At 43.0% G+C, this 22296-nt stretch overlaps 1 protein-coding gene across 2 annotated transcripts; it reads left to right on the forward strand.

The window, feature by feature from the left end:
• The first annotated feature begins 778 nt into the window (after nucleotides 1-778).
• On the forward strand, nucleotides 779-22167 carry LOC134340244 (tonsoku-like protein). Of its 2 annotated transcripts, none has more exons than XM_063037247.1 (3): nucleotides 779-914; nucleotides 13135-13260; nucleotides 21886-22167. In XM_063037247.1, exons 1-3 carry the CDS (start codon nucleotides 900-902, stop codon nucleotides 22057-22059), a joined length of 315 nt encoding a protein of 104 aa, XP_062893317.1. In that variant the 5' UTR covers nucleotides 779-899; the 3' UTR covers nucleotides 22060-22167. The 2 variants fall into 2 exon arrangements, with proteins under 2 accessions (XP_062893317.1, XP_062893316.1); XM_063037246.1 differs by lacking the exon at nucleotides 779-914 and adding an exon at nucleotides 10384-10506.
• The last annotated feature ends 129 nt before the right edge of the window (nucleotides 22168-22296 follow it).

Raw genomic sequence — 22296 nt, forward strand, 5'->3', positions numbered from 1 at the left:
ACATTTATTAAACTCTGCTCAACAACAGCAAAAAGTATTCAAATGACTAACTTAACTGGAAGCTAACTGCTATACGGCAAGTCTGGAACAGTTCTTAAAGTGGTAAATTCAAACACAGTCTTAAAGTGATAAATTGGAAAGTCCAAGTGATTTATACAGTCAATAAGGAGAGACTTCTCTGGAAACGGATTTCTTCGAAGACATGACGTTACTGCTGGTTCTGTCCAAAGGATTCACGACGAAGGAAATAAAATGGCTTAAAGGAACTGACCTTTTCCTGGCGAATGAACACTGCAAAAACCTTCCTGATCTTACAGGGGTTATCTCAGATGCAGGTCTCTATTTCTGAATGAAGATTCAATAAGGTCGATCCTGTATTAAACCGCCGAACGACACCAACTTTATTCAATCCCTCAGGTTCCCGTATTTTAGTAAGATCTTCACTCTCTAATACCAGACTTACAATAGAAAGTAAAACTCCACTTTAAAACAAAACTGCGTCATTAGATGAATATGCAGCATAACAGAGTAACTGACAAATTAAACAACGAACTAAACTGCGTAACAACAGTGGTTTCCCGTTATATACCTGTTGAGAACATGTCATCACGTGACCTCACACTGGTGGGAAAATTACTTCACCCCACCATCACAAGACCATTAAATCATGCTCACAAGATACTCAATTACATCATGGTCATAAGACAGTCACAAGATACCCATGAGGTATGTAACATTGATAGAAAATGGGCCCTTTACTATCCTCTTTATGGTGGTGGGAGAAGCTGTTTCTTAAAAACATGACCAGCACTGTTGTCCATCACAAGGTGATCAGTTTTGGAACAGTGGAACTAACAATTCGTTTCTGGGTAGCCCTGTGCTCCTAGGCCAACTATAGTATGGATCACTATGAGGTGAGTACCACTTAATGGCTGAAACGTTAAAGAAGATGAAAAGAATATTTATGGTCAGTTTATTGTTCTGTAATTTTCAATGCATTGTTGAATTACAGGAAGCAGTCTAGTTGCAATGCATGTTCCCTGTAGCCATAATAATCATCCATCTAATGCCCATTAATTAGTTAATTCAAGATAAGTGGACTGTTTGGGTATAAATACTAATTGAAATAAATCACAGATTTATTCTTGTTACCTAAATTGTAATTATGAAAAGGACAATGCTTAAATTGTAAAACACAGAAGCAATAATTAAAAAGAATTGTCATTTAGGGCTGAATCTTGCAGGACAAAGCAGCCTCTAAATGGAGTTTGTACAATGGCATGATTGCTAACACCTTATTAACACTATCTGTTGCTGGAAATTTATCAAGAACCTATTGTGAGAGTTTGTATTTGTAACATCTCTGGCCAACAGTGTAGAAAGGTAACATTTTTGGCTGTTCTCCATGCACATTCAACCAGTCTCCCAAATCCTCTCTATGAATTTGTGTGTTTCCATGATGTTGCTGTGTTCCAACTCCTCCACTGTTGCTGCTTTCATCTCTGTCCCTGTCAATGCTCTTCAGAAATGTGTGGAAATTAATAAGGAAACTTGCCTTGTTGTGCAACCAGTTTAACAAGAGGGGTTTAAGTGTAAAAATGAAAATCATCAAAATGTGTTCAAAAGAGTGAGGCAGTGCTGTTGTGTTCAGTTCTGGTCACTTCATTGTAGGAAGGATGTGGAAGCTTTAGAGAGGGTGCAGAGGAAATTTACCAGGATACTGCCTGGGTTGGAGAGCATGTCTTATGAGGAAAGTTTGAATGAGCTCGGGCTTTTTTCTTTGGAGTGAAGGTCGATTAGAAATGACTTGTTTGAAGTTTAAGGTAAATTTCTTAACAAAGTACGTGTACTGTGTGTCACCATATACTACTGCCCTGAGATTTATTTTCTTGCAGGCATTCAGAGTAGAGCAAAGAAATACAATTGAATCAATGAAAAACTACACAGAAAGACTGACAAACAACCAATGTGCAAACGGAGACAAATAGTGCAAAAATAAATAAATAAATAATATTGTGTATTGAGAACATGAGTTGTAGAGTCCTTGAAAGTGAGTCCCTAGGTTGTGAAATCAGTTCAGTGTTGAGGTGAGTGAAGTTATCTATGCTGATTCAGTAACCTGATGTTGAAGGGTAATAATTCAGAGGTGTGTAAGATGATAAGAGACATTGATAGAGTGGATAGCCCACGCCTTTTTCCCAGGGCAGAAATAGCTAATATGAGAGAGCAACATTTAAGGAGATTGGAGGAAAGCATAGGGGTGATTCTTGTTACACAGAAAGTGATAGGTGCATGCAGCACACCAGAGGTGGTGATAGAAGCTGATACTTAAGAGGAATTTAAGAGACTCTTAGCCAAGCACACGAATGAATGAAAAGTGGAGGGCTATGCAGGAGGGAAGTGTTTGATTGATCTTGGAGTAGTTTAAAAGGTTGGCACAACATTGTGGGCTGAAGTGCCTTATCATGTTGTACTGTTCTATTTTCTATGAATTGCTGCTTCCATTGGATGGTCTGTTTGTGTTACTGGATAGTGGGAAGAGGGAAAAGGACAGGTGTGGCATCTTCTGCATTTGTAGCGGGAAGTATTGGAAAGGGAATGATTGGTGGGGACAGAAGAGTGAATCAGAGTCATGAAAGGTATAGCCCCAACAAAAGTAAAGGGGCTTATGTGTGTGATGGTGGAAACTGTGAAGGGTAATTTGTTGGATTAAATTGTGGATTAAGAATTTGTTGGGGCGGAAGGTGAAAACCAAAGAACTCTATCTTTTCTCTCCCCTGGATGTGGGTGAGGAGCAGAGATGTAGGAAATCGATGAGATTCTCTCAGGTGTGATGGAGGGAAAGTCACAGTTCAGAAAAAAGAAAAACACCACAGAATCACCTGTGTAGAAAGTCTAGTCATTGGAGCAAGTATGTCAGAGATAGAGGAACTGGGAAAATGGAATGGAGTCCTTACAGAGGCTGCATGGAAAGAAATATAGTTGAGATAGCAATGGATGTTTATGTCTAGCCTATCCCCCTAACATGGAAGTGGAGATAGCCAGAAAGGGAAGGGAATAGTCAGCTGGATTATGTGAATGTGAGAACACGGTGGAATTTGGCAAAAAAAAATAACGAGATTTTCAAGCTCTGCATTAATGCAGGAAGCAGAACCAGTTGGCTTGGAGATGTGCTACTAGAAAGAATTGAGACAGAGAGCCAGAGTAGAACTTAAAAAAAAACTGTTCCACATAGCTGACAAAAAATAACCAGGCATAGCTTGAGAGTTCCCATAAATACATGTTGGATTTTGATGAAGTAGAATAGTTAAAGGAGAAGTTGCTCAGTGTAAAGACAAAATTAGTCTATTTATGGATGGGGACTCGTTGTGTTTCTGTCAAATAAGCAGTGACGGTCCCTTGGTGCGTCAATGAAAAGCTGATCTGGTTGGGTAATTAACTAGGTAATTGGAAACTGTTAAAGAGGCAGATGTGGTATGGATGTGTATGGAAAGGACTGGATCAGAGGTATAAATATAAATGATTCAAGATGTAAAATAACCAACACATTGTTTTCTCCTTTTCCCTCTCTTTTCTCTTGTCACTTGGTTTTTTCTATAGCATCTCTTCGAAGCCGATCATCTTCACCACTCTCTTTCAACTGGCGCTACTTAATCTCTTGTTCTCTAGCCTATCACATGTTCCCATTGTTTTTTTTCTCCACCTTCCAATTTGTTTGTAACTGTAAATATTTGATTTGAAAATTTTTATCATCCTAAATAAAAGCTATCAACTTGAAATATTAACTCCTCTTTCCACTGAGAATACCTGTAAGGTTGAGCATTTACTGTATTTTTTATTTCAGATTTCCAGCATCTGCATATTTTTTGCTTTTGAATGATGATTGCTTACATTATTAAAGGGATACATGTAATGGTGGAATTAATTGTCATTCAAGAGTTTTTCTTCTTGTTTTTGGATTGTTGAGACACATCATTTGTCAGTCTTCCCAAATATTCCCTTTGTTGTCTTTCTCAGTTCTGAATAAAGGTCATCAATCTGAAATGTTAACTTTGTCTCCCTTTTAGATGCTGTTTGACTTGCTGAGTATTTCCTACATTTTCTGTTTTTATTTTAGTTTATTCTCAAATTCCTCCCTAATTACCCTGAGCTACCACCTTAACACCTTGTGTTTGTGGCGTACCTATCCCACTTGCCCATCTTTCCCAGCTCCTCTCATCCTGTGACTCATCCAGCTCCTTGATGGGTTGTGAAAGTATGTGCATCTTGGAATGATATATTTACTCAAGGTCATTCTCTCTCACTCTTTTCCATTTCCCCATATTATCCATCAGCCGATAGAACGAGAGAAAAGACATCTCTGCCTCAAACTCTTCCATTGTTCTGCTTGTAACTACTTTAACTTTGGCCAGTGCCTTCAGCAGCTTGTCTTGGCTTCTTAGATTTTTACCACATTACTTTTGCAATCATGAATAAAATTGCCAGTGTTAATGCTCACTGTGAGGCGAGGAAGGTTTGGCATTCATTTTCTGTTGTTATTTGAGGAGAGGGGCAGTATGAGTGTGAGGGCAGTTTGCTGTTCTCGGTGTCGGATGTGGGAGGCCCTGGAGTCTCCAAACCTCCCGGACGTCTACATCTACGCCAAGTGCATCGAGATGCAGCTCCTAAGGGACCGTGTTACAGAACTGGAGCTGCAGCTCGATGACCTTCGTCTGGTCAGGGAGAGTGAGGAGGTGATAGAGAGGAGTGGAAGGCAGGTGGTCACGCCGGGGCCACGGGAAGCAGACAAGTGGGTCACGGTTAGGAGGGGGAAGGGGAAAAGTCAGGTGATGTGGAGTACCCCGGTGGCTGTGCCCCTTAACAACAGGTACTCCTGTTTGAGTACTGTTGGGGGGGACAGCTTACCCGGGGGAAGCGACAGCGGCCGTGCCTCCGGTACAGAGTCTGGCCCTGTAGCTCGGAAGGGTAGGGCAAGGAAGAGGAGGGCAGTTGTGATAGGGGACTCGATAGTAAGGGGGTCAGATAGGCGATTCTGTGGACGCAGTCCAGAGACCCGGATGGTAGCTTGCCTCCCTGGTGCCAGGGTCCGGGATATTTCTGATCGTGTCCAAGATATCCTGAAGTGGGAGGGTGAGGAGCCAGAGGTTGTGGTACATATAGGTACCAATGACATAGGTAGGAAAAGGGATGAGGTCCTGAAAGGAGAATATAGGGAGCTAGGAAGGGAGTTGAGAAAAAGGACTGCAAAGGTAATAATCTCGGGATTACTGCCTGTGCCACGCGATAGTGAGAGTAAGAATGCGATGAGGTGGAGGATAAATGCGTGGCTGAGGGATTGGAGCAGGGGGCAGGGATTCAAGTTTTTGGATCATTGGGACCTCTTTTGGCGCAGGCGTGACCTGTACAAAAAGGACGGGTTACACTTGAATCCTAGGGGGACCAATATCCTGGCAGGGAGATTAGCGAGGGCTACTGAGGTGACTTTAAACTAGAATGGTTGGGGGGTGGGAATCAAATTAAAGAGGCTAGGCGAGAGGAGGTTAGTTCACAACAGGGGGATGGGAACGAGTGCAGAGAGACAGAGGGGTGTAAAGTGAGGGTAGAAGCAAAAAGTACTAAGGAGAAAAGTAAAAGTGGCAGGCCGACAAATCCAGGGAAGCATCAAAAAGGGCCACTTTTCAACATAATTGTATAAGGGCTAAGAGAGTTATAAAAGAGCGCCTGAAGGCTTTGTGTGTCAATGCAAGGAGCATTCGTAACAAGGTGGATGAATTGAAAGTGCAGATTGTTATTAATGATTATGATATAGTTGGGATCACAGAGACATGGCTCCAGGGTGACCAAGGGTGGGAGCTCAACGTTCAGGGATATTCAATATTCAGGAGGGATAGACATGAAAGAAAAGGAGGTGGGGTGGCGTTGCTGGTTAAAGAGGAGATTAATGCAATAGAAAGGAAGGACATAAGCCGGGAAGATGTGGAATCGATATGGGTAGAGCTGCGTAACACTAAGGGGCAGAAAACGCTGGTGGGAGTTGTGTACAGGCCACCTAACAGTAGTAGTGAGGTCGGAGATGGTATTAAACAGGAAATTAGAAATGTGTGCAATAAAGGAACAGCAGTTATAATGAGTGACTTCAATCTACATGTAGATTGGGTGAACCAAATTGGTAAAGGTGCTGAGGAAGAGGATTTCTTGGAATGTATGCGGGATGGTTTTTTGAACCAACATGTCGAGGAACCAACTAGAGAGCAGGCTATCTGGACTGGGTTTTGAGCAATGAGGAAGGGTGAATTAGCAATCTTGTCGTGAGAGGCCCCTTGGGTAAGAGTGAGCATAATATGGTGGAATTCTTCATTAAGATGGAGAGTGACATAGTTAATTCAGAAACAAAGGTTCTGAACTTAAAGAGGGGTAACTTTGAAGGTATGAGATGTGAATTAGCTAAGATAGACTGGCAAATGACACTTAAAGGATTGACGGTGGATATGCAATGGCAAGCATTTAAAGATTGCATGGATGAACTACAACAATTGTTCATCCCAGTTTGGCAAAAGAATAAATCAAGGAAGGTAGTGCACCCGTGGCTGACAAGAGAAATTAGGGATAGTATCAATTCCAAAGAAGAAGCATACAAATTAGCCAGAGAAAGTGGCTCACCTGAGGACTGGGAGAAATTCAGAGTTCAGCAGAGGAGGACAAAGGGCTTAATTAGGAAGGGGAAAAAAGATTATGAGAGAAAACTGGCAGGGAACATAAAAACTGACTGTAAAAGCTTTTATAGATATGTAAAAAGAAAAAGACTGGTAAAGACAAATGTTGGTCCCCTACAGACAGAAACAGGTGAATTGATTATGGGGAGCAAGGACATGGCAGACAATTGAATAATTACTTTGGTTCTGTCTTCACTAAGGGGGACATAAATAATCTTCCAGAAATAGTAGGGGACAGAGGGTCCAGTGAGATGGAGGAACTGAGCGAAATACATGTTAGTAGGGAAGTGGTGTTAGGTAAATTGAAGGGATTGAAAGCAGATAAATCCCCAGGGCCAGATGGTCTGCATCCCAGAGTGCTTAAGGAAGTAGCCCAAGAAATAGTGGATGCATTAGTGATAATTTTTCAAAACTCGTTAGATTCTGGACTAGTTCCTGAGGATTGGAGGGTGGCTAATGTAACCCCACTTTTTAAAAAAAGGAGAGAGAGAGGAACCGGGGAATTATAGACCGGTTAGCCTAACATCGGTGGTGGGGAAACTGCTGGAGTCAGTTATCAAAGATGTGATAACAGCACATTTGGAAAGCGGTGAAATCATCAGACAAAGTCAGCATGGATTTGTGAAAGGAAAATCATGTCTGACGAATCTCATAGAATTTTTTGAGGATGTAACTAGTAGAGTGGATAGGGGAGAACCAGTGGATGTGGTATATTTGGATTTTCAAAGGGCTTTTGACAAGGTCCCACACAGGAGATTAGTGTGCAAACTTAAAGCACACGGTATTGGGGGTAAGGTATTGATGTGGATAGAGAATTGGTTAGCAGACAGGAAGCAAAGAGTGGGAATAAACGGGACCTTTTCAGAATGGCAGGCGGTGACTAGTGGGGTACCGCAAGGCTCAGTACTGGGACCCCAGTTGTTTACAATATATATTAATGACTTGGATGAGGGAATTAAATGCAGCATCTCCAAGTTTGCGGATGACACGAAGCTGGGTGGCAGTGTTAGCTGTGAGGAGGATGCTAAGAGGATGCAGAGTGACTTGGATAGGTTGGGTGAGTGGGCAAATTCATGGCAGATGCAATTTAATGTGGATAAATGTGAAGTTATCCACTTTGGTGGCAAAAATAGGAAAACAGATTATTATCTGAATGGTGTCCGATTAGGAAAAGGGGAGGTGTAACGAGACCTGGGTGTCATTATACACCAGTCATTGAAAGTGGGCATGCAGGTACAGCAGGCGGTGAAAAAGGCGAATGGTATGCTGGCATTTATAGCAAGAGGATTCGAGTACAGGAGCAGGGAGGTACTACTGCAGTTGTACAAGGCCTTGGTGAGACCACACCTGGAGTATTGTGTGCAGTTTTGGTCCCCTGATCTGAGGAAAGACATCCTTGCCATAGAGGGAGTACAAAGAAGGTTCACCAGATTGATTCCTGGGATGGCAGGACTTTCATATGAAGAAAGACTGGATGAACTGGGCTTGTACTCATTGGAATTTAGAAGATTGAGGGGGGATCTGATTGAAACGTATAAAATTCTAAAGGGATTGGACAGGCTAGATGCAGGAAGATTGTTCCCGATGTTGGGGAAATCCAGAACGAGGGATTACAGTTTGAGGATAAAGAGGAAGCCTTTTAGGACCGAGATGAGGAAAAACTTCTTCACACAGAGAGTGGTGAATCTGTGGAATTCTCTGCCACAGGAAACAGTTGAGGCCAGTTCATTGGCTATATTTAAGAGGGAGTTAGATATGGCCCTTGTGGCTACGGGGATCATGGGGTATGGAGGGAAGGCTGGGGCAGGGGTCTGAGTTGGATGATCAGCCATGATCATAATAAATGGCAGTGCAGGCTCGAAGGGCCGAATGGCCTACTCCTGTACCTATTTTCTATGTATGTTTCTATGTATGTACACTTTCACACAGTTAACATCACACCATAGTACATACAATGCATCTGTTCTCTCAAACCTACAATGTGGATCAGGTTGTTGGGCCTGCACAGATAGGCATCTCCCAGCTGACAGGCGTCACCTCTCACTCGTTTCCAACTAATCACCTGCAGCCTATTTAAACCCAGCTCCCATGCACAATCTTTGTTCACTTGTACGAACCAGCCAGCCTCAACCAGTTGCTCCTAGCCTTTATTAACCTTATTGTGTTAAGTGTCTGTTCCCTCTTCTTTTTTGTCTCGCATGGCTTGTTATTTTGCAGTTTGTTATTAAAGTTATAGCTCACCGCTAAATCATCGACAATGCTCTGCATTTGGGACAATTCTCCTTTACATTGCCCAACAGGATGGGTGAACCAGTGATTCACCCAGCAAAGTTTACTCACCTGAAGGAAGTTGTCCATTGACATGAGTATGTGATCCCGAAGCAACAGGAAACCACTGACCATCTGCTCACTCTCAAGCAACTCTTCATCTTGATACAGCAACCCTGCAACAGGGAATGTCTGCCCTCTGAGCCCTGGATTCCAGTGCCCAAACACTTCAATAGATTTCCAACCCGATGCTGCAACTTCCTGTCCAGGGTGTCTTACAATTTGAGCTCCAGCGATCTCTGTATGCTGCGGACCGAGCCAAGATTGCCTTCGTCATCTGTCTCTTGACTGGCTGAGCTCTAAATTGTGCTGCTGCTAACTGGGACAACAAAGCCACCATTTGCAATAAATGTAAGGATTTCACTGTTGAGATGTGCCAGGTTTTCGACCATCTGGGAAGTGGACGGGGGGTGGGGGGCAGCACATCAGATACTTCACCTGCGTCAAGGCTCATGCTCGATGCTGGATTACACTGTAGAATTCAGGACCCTTGTGGCAAGGTGCAGCTGGAATGCAGAAGCCCTGCCAGCCCACTACCACCACAGTCTCTCGGAATGCTTGAAAGATGAGCTGTCTACCTGGGAGATGCCCACCAACCTCGAAAGCCTCAGAGCTCTGACCTTCCAAATTGACAAGCATCTTATAGAATGGCCCTCCAGATCACCAGCCAGAATCCCAGTTCTGTTCCCAGAACTATGATGGTCTGCAGGACCTGCATCAATAACTTCTCCAGAGCCCATGAGCTTCAGTGGAGAAGTGACTTCTGTGCTTATTGCGAAGTCACTGATCACCCATTCATCAAGTACCCACTGAGTCTGGGAAAACGGCACCACCAGGTAGAGATGAGGGGCTTTCTACCTAGCAAACACCCCCAGTCTCTCGTTCCAGCACCATAGCCCGACTAACTTGCTCTGTCCTCGCCCACACCCCAATGGCTCTATGCACACAGGAGGCTCTGGTGGATTCTGGCACAGCAGGCAACTTTCTGGATCGGACTTTGTATGTGCAACTTGGACTCCCTACCAAAAGAATCTCTCAGTCATCTGCCTCTCGTTTCCATCTCATCACCTGCAGCCTATTTAAACCCAGTTCTCATCCACAGTCCTTGTTGATTTGTATGAACTAGCCAGCCTCAACCAGTTGCTCCTAGCCTTCAGTTACCTTGTCGTGTTAAGTATCTTTCCTCTCTTGTTTTGTAGCCCCTTGTGGCTTGTTATTTTGCAGTTTATTATTAAGGTTATTACTCACCGCTGAATTGTCTCCGCTGCTCTGTGCTTCGGTCAATCCTTTTCTACATTTCCTGATGCAGGTGTGCCAAGGACATGATGCTCTCTGTGCCGACCTTCTTTTGGAGCGACTTGGGGGAAGCGGGTCTGGGTCCTTGGGATGGTCATCATGGAGCATGTCAAGATCAAATGAATGCTCCCAATTCAGGTGGATTGGCATCCCACAGATCTCTAATTTTGTAAGAAAACTCTTCTGATCACATCATTGTCCTCCCTCACCCTTACCGCCTCTGTCTGTAAGGAGTTTGTACATTCCCCCCTTGATCACGTGGGTTGCTCTGGATGCTCCAGTTTCCTGCCACATTCCAAAGACATGGGCTAGTAGGTAATTTAGCCACAAGGGTGTAATTGGGCATCCCAGGTTCATTTAACCAGAAAGGCCTGTTACCGTTCAGTATCTGTCATGGTCCGGTCTGTGAAATCCGCATTCCGGTCCATGCTCCTTATTCCAGGTTTTCCGGTTTTTCCCAGTTTCCGTTGAGGCAGCTGATTCTCGTTTGGGCTGGATTCATAAATAGCTTCAGGATCAGCCTCTGGCTGTGAAATTGAGACCCGTGAACAGCAAGAGGAGTTGAGTTGTGACTGAAAAATGGCGGAGAGAGAGAAAATCAAGGAAAGAGCCAAGCTGTTGAGGGAAGTTTTTGGTAAGAGTGGAAGTGAACTAGAGATGGAGGTTGGCGGGAAAGAGGAACGGAATGGAAAGAGGAAGAAAGCAGAGGTATGGGATATCAAACTCTGAGGAGTCAGCGGATGATCAAAACAGGACAGCAAAACAATGGAAAGAAGAAGAGATTAAAGCAATTATAAAACTAAATGAAGACGGGGCGTCATTTGGTGACTGGAACCCGATTCGTTTGACGAAGATGCTCAACAAAATTATAGGCGAGATTAAAGGAGCAAAGATTTTATGAAATGGATCACTATTAGTGTTTTGTCGGGATAGTGCTCAGCAAGGCAAAGTGATAAGATTAAGTAAAATAGACGGCAAAGAAATACAATGCTCAATACCCAACAATAGAAAGTGGACTACAGGAGCTATTTCAGGGATACCAACAAAAGTTACTATGGATGAGATTAAACAGAACATAAAAGGAGCAAAAATTATTGAGGCCAAACATTTGAAAGTTACAAGAAACGGGAAAAAGTGTGATAGTTTATCGGTAATAATTAACTTTGATGAAGAGAGATTGCCGACTAATGATTATTTAGGGTACATGTGTTATGCGGTTAGAGTATATATACCACCGCCTTTAAGATGCTATAAATGTCAGAAATTCGGGCACATTGCGGCGGTCTGCAGAGGAAAACAAAGATGTGGGAGATGCCCTGGAGAACATGAATATGGGAAACATGAAGCGGGCGCTGGGCTGAAATGCTGCGATTGTGGCAAGGAACACAGCGCAGCTTATCGAGGGTGCATTTATAGCAAGAAGGCTGCTGAGATACAATATGTGAAAATAACTCAAGGAATCAGTTATGCAGAGGCAGTGAAAGAATTTGATGAAAAAAAGGCTATCAAGCAAACAAATACAGGGAATAATAAACTGGTGAATTGTGAGGGCTGTAATATGAAAAATAAGGATACACTATTAATGAGTAGAAAGGATTTTGTGCTTTTTATGGTGGATGGAATTAATTGTTCAGCGCAAACAAGCAGAAGAACTGAGAAGATTAAAATTATCGTCAAGTCTGCAGAAAAGTATCTTGTTATTAAAGGGATTAGGTGGGAAGAAGTCAAAGAAATGCTGAATGGAGGATCCAACTGTTCACAAGCAGGGGAGATGGAATCTTACTGGCAGTATATTTATCGCAAATGGTCAAGAATTTAAGAAATGTTTCAGAACTTAAGGAAAATCCTCAGATTTTATGGTTGAAGCCCAGGGTAAATGTGCAGAACTCCAACAACAAATAGAAGTACCCGACAAGAACAACGGTGAGTTGGAAAGAGATTGGAAAATGAAGGAAATTATTACAAGGATACAAAAAGAAAAAGAATTTGTTGCAAAGTGAATTATCTACATTCAGATTATAAAATGAAAACATGGAAGCAAATGAAGAAGAACCCCAAGGTCTCAGTAAACAATTGCAGGCTACGATCCAAGAAAAGGAAAACCTGAAAAAGCAGATAGACTTGGAAAAACAGCAATTTTAAAAGTATAATGTGCGATAATTACTATTCTTTAACAAGACGATTTTAGTCTTACAAGTGATGTAGATGAAATCAATGTAATTGAGGTAATGCAACTACATGAAAACATGTGACAAAATTAGGGAAGAATAGCAGTTTGCAGCATCATCTCATGAGTGCATTAAGCATTCACGAGGAATTGCAACTACAGAGTGATGCTAATAGAGAACTGCAGGCTGAACTAGATTGTCTAAAGTAGAGAACTCCAGGACATATTTGGTTGGAACACAAGAAGTCTAGCAGGTGGTGGTAATGCACTGAAAACTGGTTGCCAACCGCCATAAAACAAAGAAGAAGAAGAAGCCTCTGGCTGCTAGATTGTTCCTGTCCAAACTCCCTGTCTGAATCTTTTCCCTTCCTCTGCCTTCTGTTGCCTCGCCTCGCCTGAAGCCTTGTCTCGCCTGTAACCCTCACCTGTACCGCTGTCAAGTTCCATTGCTGGAGCAAGATAAGGAACTGTCTATTGTTTTGAACTGTCTCTGTTCACGTCTTCACTAGGTAGGTCTGGCCATTTGCTGCTACCTTGTGTTACTAATTGTTTTCTGAATCCATTTATGTGGAGGGAAGGGGAAGGAATTGTTTGTGTTTCTGATTGAGACCATCTTGTTCTCGGTTATAGGAGTGTAAGACCTGGCTGAACGTGGCAATGGCCAAAGAAGAGTATGGGCGACCGTATGCCGAGCTGGAGGAGTGTTACCAGAAGGTGCTGCAGTGTGCCGACCAGGCTCAGATCCCCTGTCTGCAGGTAAACATCCTGGCAGTGGTACCGTCCTGTTCCAGTCCTGACTGCCTAACTCTGAGGGTGTGTTCCAGATCTGCAGCTTGTATGACAGCACTCTCATTGTAGTCTGCATTCTGTGTATGAGTCCCGGCCCTATGTCCTGTACCCAAGGAGGGGTCCTGGCTCTGCGTTCCTGTCTCTCCCTCGACCGAGGCTCTGCTTTCCTGTCTCTCCCTCGACCAAAGCTCTGCATTCCTGTCTCGTCCAGTCCTAGCCATGATCCAAGAACCTTGTCCTGTCCAAGCTACGGCTTTGTGTTCTCATCTTGTCCATGTGTCTCGCCCAGCCCAGGAGTACCTTGCTCAGCCCGGTGCTGGGGTTCCCTCGTGCTGCGCTGGGGTTCCCTTGTCCTGTCCAGGAGTCTCACGTCCAGTCCTGTTGCCTCTGCTCGTCCTGGAGCCACGTCTTGTCATCGCCTAGTTCTGGAGTCCAAGTTTCTGGCTTGGAGTCCATACCCAAGCCTCGAAGTACCCTAGCCTCAAAGAATTCAAGCCTTGTCATGTCTTTGCCTGGATCCGGTTTTGGGTCCTTGTCCAGACCCTAGCTCGGAGTCCAAGCCCAGGCTCCTAGTTCCAAGTTCCATGTCCTGGTTCTGCTACCCTAGTCAAGTCCTAGCCCAGGCACTGTATCCTTGTCTCATCCAGGGCCTGTGTCATGTCCAGCGTCCTTTCTTCCTCACTTCTCTTGCTTAACTCTCATCCTAGTCCAGTTCCTAGTACTTCAGTGTCTGTGTCTTGCATTTGGGTCCGCCACCAACGCCCCCCTTATGACAGTACCTCTAAGTAAAATAAGTAAAAATCCCTGTTGTCGGCTTTTTCTCTCCAGTCCCCACAACCAACCCCTAGTATTGTTACTGTGACCACCAGATCCTGCCTCCAATCACTCAAGGTCCACTTTCTGTCTCTCCAGCCTTGCTCCCAATATCACCCCTCGCTATCTAAAAGCCCTTGACGTGTTCCTCTGAATTCATCCCTAATCTTCCAAGGCCCAGGCAACAACAGGAGCCCTGATCTCTTTATTTATTTTATTTTTTATTTTATTTAGCATTACCATGCGGAATCAGTCCTTCTGGCCCTTCGAGCTCCACTGCTCAGCAACCCCCAACCACCCTGATTCAACTCTAATCTAATCATGAGCAATTAACCTATCCGGTATGTCTTTAGATTGTGGGGGAAACTGGAGGACCCAGAGAAAACCCATGCCCTCCACATGGAGGATATATAAACTCCTTAAAAATAATGTTGGAATTGAATTCCGAATTCTGACACCCCGCACTATATTAGTATCGTGCTAACCGCTACACTACCGTGGCACCTACACTCCCCTCTGGCCAATCGTTAGTCTCCTGGAGCTTCCAGTCTCAACCCCATTCACTTGCTTAGTTTCCAGCCCACGCGACTTTGCTTGGAGATCACACTTCCCCATTCTAAACCCCAATGTGACCCTTAGGCCCCAATCTTTGGCCATTGGCCACTGTTCTCTCTGTCTCCAACCATGTCTGCTGTGTCTGTCCATCTAGAACAGTGGTTCCCAAAGTGGATGATATCGCCCCCCCGGGGACCAATGGAAGTATCTAAGGGGGTGATAAAGATAAAGAGAGTGGTCAGGGGTGCTCAGTAGCAAGGGGAGGAGCTGAGGGATTGCAGGCTTAATTTAAGAAATTAAATACTTTTTATAAGCATTTGATCCTCAGTGCCTCATAATTGATTACAATGGTCATATAATGATCTCTTCGCTCGTGACGCATTATAGTCATAGTCGTAGTCATACTTTATTGATCCCGAGGGAAATTGGTTTTCATTACAGTTGCACCATAAATAATTAAATAGTAATAAAACCATAAATAATTAAATAGTAATATGTAAATTATGGCAGGAAATAAGTGCAGGACCATCCTATCAGCTCAGGGTGCCTGACTCTCCAAGGGAGGAGTTGTAAAGTTTGATGGGCACAGGCAGGAATGACTTCCTATGACGCTCTGTGCTGCATCTCGGTGGAATGAGTCTCTGGCTGAATGTACTCCTGTGCCCACTCAGTACATTATGTAGTGGATGGGAGACATTGTCCAAGATGGCAAGCAATTGTTGCAACTGTTATAGTTGTTGAAAAGCAATGCAACTCTTCTGTATTTGACATAACATGAGTAAATATGTTATTTCCGGGCTCGGACTGCACATTATTGCTGTTCACTCCTGTAATACAGTGTTAGCTAGTATGATTCCCATACTCTCAATCACGCAGTGATGCAATTCCTTTGAATTAGGGTATGACATTCAATGGGGTAAAGTTCAGAACCTGCCATTTCAAGTGGTCTTGAATGCATTTGAATGCTCCTTGAACATTTGAAGTGAATACTGTCTGATAAAGCAAACAAGAACTTGGCTTATTTTCAGTCACTTCGAGAAAACGTTCAGAAACAGGAAAACACTTCAAAACAAGTTTACCAGTACTTCACAACAAAACAGTGGTGGGTTCAAGCTTTGTGCAACATTTCATTGTTCATTGTTAAATCTGTAAAGTCCCATACTATTGGAGGAGGACTGATTCTACCAGTAGCAAGGGAGGTTCGATTTTGCGTAAGTCACCAGACCAAATAATGAAAGTGATGCCGCTCAGTGGCAATGCTATTAAAGATGAATAGATCAAATGTCTGAGAATGTAAAAGACACAGTATACAACATACTTAGGACAGCAGAAGTTGATCTACATTTGGCTGAGTCAACTTTGCCAGGCAATAAATCTTCGTGGGTATGCTTACTTCATAAAAGATGAAAGTATGGTTCAAGAGTTTTTATTTTCAAGGGAACTAGAAACAGATAGGAAGGGGGAGTTAATATTTCAGGTTGTTGAGCAATTTTACAAAGAGAAGGACATTTTGCTCACCAACATTCTTCCTTGTGTTCTGAAGGAGGTGATTGAAGAGATTGTGGAGGCATTAGTAATGATCTTTCAAGAATCGATGGATTCTGGCATGGTCCTGGAAGAGTGGAAAATTGCAAATTTCACTCCACTGTTCAGGAAGGGAGAGAGACAGAAGAAGGAAAATTGCAGGGTAGTTACTCTGAAGATGTTGGAGTCAATTGTTAAGATGTGGTTTTGGAGTACCTGGAGGCACATGATAAAATAGGCTGTAGCGCCACACACAAAATGCTGCAGGAACTCAGCAGGTCAGTCAACGTTTCAGGCTGAGACCCTTCAGCAGGTGTAGGCTGTAGTCAGCAGGCCATAGGGAAAACCTTGCCTGACAAATCTGTTGGAATTCTTTGAAGAAATAACAAGCAGGATAGACAAAGGAGAATCAGTGGATGTCGTGTACTTGGACTTTCAGAAGGCCTTTGACAAGGTGCCACATATGAGGCTGTTTAACAAGTTAGGAGCCCATGGTATTACAGGAAAGATACTAGCATGGGCAGAGCATTGGCTGATTGGCAGGAGGCAAAGGGTGGGAATAAAGGGAGATTTTTCTGTTTGGCTTTCGGTGACTAGAGGTCTGTGTTGGGACTGCTTCTTTTCATGTTATATGTCAATGATTTGGATGAAGGAATTGATGGCTTTGTGGCCTAGTTTGCGGATGACACAAAGATAGGTTGAGGGGCAGGCAGTATTAAGGAAGCAGAGATGCTATAGAAGGACTTAAACAGACTAGGAGAATGGGCAAAGAAATGGCAGATGGAATACAGTATCGGGAAGTGTATGGTCATGCACTTTGGTAGAAAAAATAAAAGTGCAGACTATATTCTGAATGGGGAGAAAATTCAAAAATCTGAAGTACAAAAGGACTTGCAAGTCCTTGTTCAGCATTCCCTAAAGGTTAATCTGCAGGTTGAGTTGGTGGTGAGGAAGGCAAATACAATGCTAGCATTCATTTTGAGAGGATTACAATATAAAAGCAAGGATGTAATGTTCAAGTTTTATAAGGCACTGGTGAGGTCTCACTTGGAGTATTATGAGCAGTTTTGGGGCTCTTTAAAAGGATTTACTGACATTGGAGAAGGTTCAAAGAAGGTTCACAAATATGATTCTGAGATTGAAAGGATTATCATATTAGGAGCTCTGGGCACAAACTCAATGGAACTCAGAAGAATGAGTGGGGGATCTCATTGAAACGTATCAAATGTTGAAAGGCCTCAATAGAGTAGATTTGGCGAGGATGTTTCCTATGATGGGGAGTCTAAGACTAGAGGACTCAGCCTCAGAATAGAGGGATGTCCATTCAGAACAGAGATGAGGAGGATTTCTTTAGTTAAAGAGTGATGAATCTGTAGCATTCGTTGCAGGTAGGAATGGAGTAAAAGCATGGATGAATGAGTGGCTGTGGAGATGGTGCAAGGGACAGAGTTTCAAGTACTTGGATCATTGAGACCTTTTCTGAGGAAGGGGTGACCTGTAAATGAGGGATGGGTTACACCTGAACTGGAAGAAGAAAGGAGAAGAAAGCCCTCAACTCTGAGTGGAGTCATCGGTACGCCGTCATGATGGTGTTTTTTTTAGCAGGCTTTCTTATTTTTACAAGGCCGAGTTGCTAGTTCGACACTCAACCCAGCATGGATGGAAAATGTGCAAGGGAGATGGCTGGATTTGAACTCGGGAGCCTTTGCTCCGAAGTCCGGTGTTGATGCTACTACGCCACTAGCCGGAAAAGTCTTAAATAGGAGTAGAACAAATTACAAGGGCATTAGACAGGAACGAAGAAGCATTAATTGGGAACACTTTCTCTCTGGCAAGTCCACATCAGACATGTGGAAGGTGTTTAAAGATCAATTGTACAGGGTACAGGAAAAGTATATTCCTGTTAGAAGGAAGGATGGAGATGGAAAGATAAGAGAACATTGGATGTCCAGAGAGGTGATAAATAAGAAGAGAAAGGAAAAGTATGTAAAGCTTCAGGAGTTATGATCAAACGAAGCACGTGAGGAGTATAAAGAAAATAGAAAAGAACTAAAGAAGGGAATTAGGAAAGCCAGGAAGGACCATGTAAAGTCCTTGGCAAGTAGGATTAAGGCAAATCCTAGGGTATTTTATACATATATCAAGAGCAAGAGGTTAACTAAGCAGAGGGTGGGACCACTCAAGGATAAAGGGGGGGAACATTTGCTTGGATGCAGAGAATATGAGTGAGGTACTTAGAGAGTACTTTGCTTCAGTATTTACTAAGAAAAAATATATGGAGGACCAGGAGATCATTGCTGAATGTATAAATGCTTTAGGGCATTTAGAGGTCAAGGAAGAGGAAGTGTTGGGCCTCCTTATGAGTATTAAGATGAATAAGTCCCCAGGCCCTGATGAGATTTACTCCATGTTATTGAAGGAGGCAAGAGACGAGATTGCTGGGCCCTTGACCAGTATATTTGTGTCCCCTCCAGCCACAGGTGAGGCCCCTGAGGACCGGCAAGTGGCAAATGTTGTACTTGTATTTTAAGAAGGGAACAAGGGAAAATTCTAGAAACTATAGATCAGAGAGTCTCATGTCAGTTGTAGGGAAAATACTGGAAAAAATTCTTAAGGATAGGATATATGAGCATTTGGAAACCATGGCCTATCTAGGGAGAGCCAGTATGACTTTGTGAGTAGAAGGCTGTGTCTCACCAACCTGATTGAGTTTTTTGACAAGGTGACGAGAGACGTTGATGAGGGTAGGGAAGTAGATGTTGTCTAGGTAAGTGGATGTTGTCTGCATAGATTTTAGTAAGGTGTTTGACAAAGTCCCTCATGGGAGGCTAATCCAGAAGATTAAGATGCATTGGGTCCACAGCTAATTGGCTGTTTGGGTTCAGAAATGGTTTGCCATTAGAAGACAGAGTAGTGGTTGAAGGGACTAATTCGAGCTGAAGGTTGGTAATTAGTGGTGTTCTGCAGGGATCTGCACTAAGATCTCTGCTGTTTGTGAATTATATAAATGACTTGGATGAAAATATAGATGGGTGGGTTGGTAAATTTGTGGATGATACTAAGATTGGTGGAATTGTGGATAGTGTAGAAGACCGGCAAAGAATGCAATGTGATATAGATGAGTTGCAGATATAGGCTAAGAAATGGGAGATGGAGTTTAACCCAGATAAATGTGAAGTGTTGCGCCTTACCAGGACAAATGCAAGGAGACAGTATGCTGTTAAGGGCAAGATCCTCAACAGTGTTGCTGAGCAGAGAGATCTTGGAATCTAAGTTTATAACCCCTTGAAAGTGGCTCAACAGGTTGATAAGATGGTTATGAAGGCTTATGGAATGCTTGCTTTTACGAGTTGAGGCATTGAGTTCAAAAGTCAGGAGGTTACGTTGTAACTTTATAAAACTCTGGTTAGGCCACATCTGGAGTATTACATACAGTTCTTGTCACCCCACTAAAGGAAGGATGTCGAGGCTTTGGAGAGGGTGCAGAATAGGTTTACCAGGATGCTGCCTGGTTTAGAGGGCACAGGCTATCACGAAAGCCTGGATAAACTTGGGTTGTTTTGCCTGGAGTGCCGGAGGCTGAGCAGAGATCTGATAGAGGTTTACAAGATTGAGAGGCATAGAGTGGACGGAGGGTACCTGTTTCCCAGTGTTGAAGTGTATAATACCAAAGGGCATGCATTGAAGGTGAGAGGGGGTAGGTTCAAGGGGTTTGTGAATGATAAGTTTTTTACTCAGGGCTGTGGATGCCTGGAATGCAGTGCCTGATATGGTGGTAGAGGCAAATACATTAGAGGCTTTTAAGAGACGTTTGGATAGACAGATGGATGTAAGGAAGATGGAGGGTTATGGACATGGTGTAGGTAAGAGGGATTAGTGTTTGGATGTTTTTGATTTGCTTTTAGCTGGTTCAGCACAGCATTGTGGGCCAAATGGCCTGTTCCCTGTACTGTACTGTTTTGTGTTCTATGTTTAAGGCAGAGGTTGATAGATTCCTGATTGGTCAGAGTATGAAAGGATACAGGGAGAAGGCAGGAGATTGGAGTTGAGAGGGAAATGGATCAGCCATGATGAAATGCTGGAGTAGACTCGATGGGCCAAATGGCCAAATTCTTTTTCTTTATCTTATGGTCTTATGCCACATATGGGGCACCATCAATGACAGGGTGCCACCATGGAGTTATTACTTTCTTGAAACAAGCTGTAACTACAGTATTTACCATTCCCTGCGTAATTCTCAGGCAACATCTTGCCACAAAAAAAATGTGATCAGCTGCACAAATCATTCAATTCTGTTATCTCAGCGCTAAATAAAATCAAGTCCCGTGCCTTCAATTCTTGACTTTTTTTTTGAGAACTTTGTACTGAGAAAAATGAACAGTTTGAATGCTTGCTATTGCACACAGAAGTCTGATGGCTCTCAAAAGGAAACTGCCTGAAATGCTTTAATGCACTTTTTGAAACTATAGTAAAATTCTTTGAAGTCTTGAATGTTTCATTCAATAATCAACTGTAGCATGTGCTATTACAGCTCGGGGAGTTTGGATTTCAATCCCGGCATCCTCTGCAAAGAGTTTATACATTCTTCCCGTGGAATGTGTGGGTTTTCTCTGGGTGTTCCAGTTTCCTCCCACAGTCCAAAGATGTATCGGTTAGAAGGTTAATTGGTCATTATAAATTGTCCTGTGATTAGGTTAGGGTTAAATCAAGGGTTGCTGGGTGGTGCATCTCAAAGAGTCGGAAGAGCTGATTCCACACTCTATCTCTAAGTAAATCAAACTCAAGAATATTAGGCATGACATTGCTTATTTGTCAGAATTATTTGTAAAGTTTAACGAAATCAATCTCCAATTGCAAGGCAATGCTGTGAATTTTATCAAAGTCAAATCAGTTACCTCCACATTACTGTCCAAGTTAACCCCCTATTTAAGTGCAGCATTGGCCGTCACAACCTTTTTCAGTTTCTGAACGTCTCTGACTTGAGACTCTCTGACGGTGGTGTCTGAAAAGAGGATGCTGTCTAAGTTGCATGCCATCTTGATCAATGTCTCCCATCCACTACATAATGTACTGGGTGGGCACAGGAGTACATTCAGCCAGAGACTCATTCCTCCGAGATGCAGCACAGAGCGTCATAGGAAGTCATTCCTGCCTGTGGCCATCAAACTTTACAACTCCTCCCTTGGAGGGTCAGACACCCTGAGCCAATAGGCTGGTCCTGGACTTATTTCATAATTTACTGGCGTAATTTACATATTACTATTTAACTATTTATGGTTCTATTACTATTTATTATTTATGGTGCAACTGTAACAAAAACCAATTTCCCCCGGGATCAATAAAGTATGACTATGACTATGACTATGACTTGGGAATGAAAGAAAAAAATACTATATGATGGTCTTCAAATATATGGTGCCCACTTGGGTGAGCCGCATAAAGACATGTCAGAGAGATTTCAGGATCTTCTCCTGATCCAAATCCCAGATTGGGTAATAAACCCATTTCCTGAACACTTGTAATGAGGAATTAACAGGGAGGATGGAGGAAGAACTAACCTGGCTACGAAATGACTTTGAGCTGAAGCCAAGGTTCAAAGAGTTGTATCAAGACTTTTGGTTGCAGAAATTAATCTCTACATGCTATCTTGCACTGTGGTAAAAGGTCAAGATGTTCATTATTCCCTCTCCAACATCATAGTTAGTGGAGCGTGGTTTCAGAGAAGTCTCCCAACTTCTTTCAAAGCAACGAAACAGACTGCAAATTACCGAACCTGGGGATCTGAGACTCCTGAGTGACAATCAGCGTGATGTTGAGAAGCTGATATCACGGCACCAAGCCCATTCATCTCATCGAAAGGTGAAAAAGCAATGAAGTAGTTGGACTACTAATGTAGACTCTAAAATTGTTGATGAAAATTGCTCTTACTGTAATTATAGAAACAATTTTATTTATAGCTTTAAATAGATTTGAATAATTTTGCAATTATTTGTCACTGCTTTGAATTTGTAGTTCCTATTTTATTTCACTGTGTGTTGTAAATTGAAGTTCTTTATAGTCTTTATATAATGGCTGGAAAGGGAGAGGGGGGCATTGGGGATGTGGTCTGGG

The sequence above is a fragment of the Mobula hypostoma genome, chromosome X1 (assembly GCF_963921235.1).
Source record: "Mobula hypostoma chromosome X1, sMobHyp1.1, whole genome shotgun sequence".
Classification (NCBI taxonomy): domain Eukaryota; kingdom Metazoa; phylum Chordata; class Chondrichthyes; order Myliobatiformes; family Myliobatidae; genus Mobula; species Mobula hypostoma.

Bases quoted from the DNA above. Each gene is read 5' to 3' on its own strand.
- LOC134340244 (XM_063037246.1), top strand. From the start codon at position 10,444: ATGTCAAGATCAAATGAATGCTCCCAATTCAGGTGGATTGGCATCCCA. The intron at 10,507-13,134 runs GTAAGAAAACTC...TCTCGGTTATAG, and splicing joins TCCCACAGATCTCTAATTTT to GAGTGTAAGACCTGGCTGAA. The intron at 13,261-21,885 runs GTAAACATCCTG...CCAACATCATAG, and splicing joins CTCAGATCCCCTGTCTGCAG to TTAGTGGAGCGTGGTTTCAG.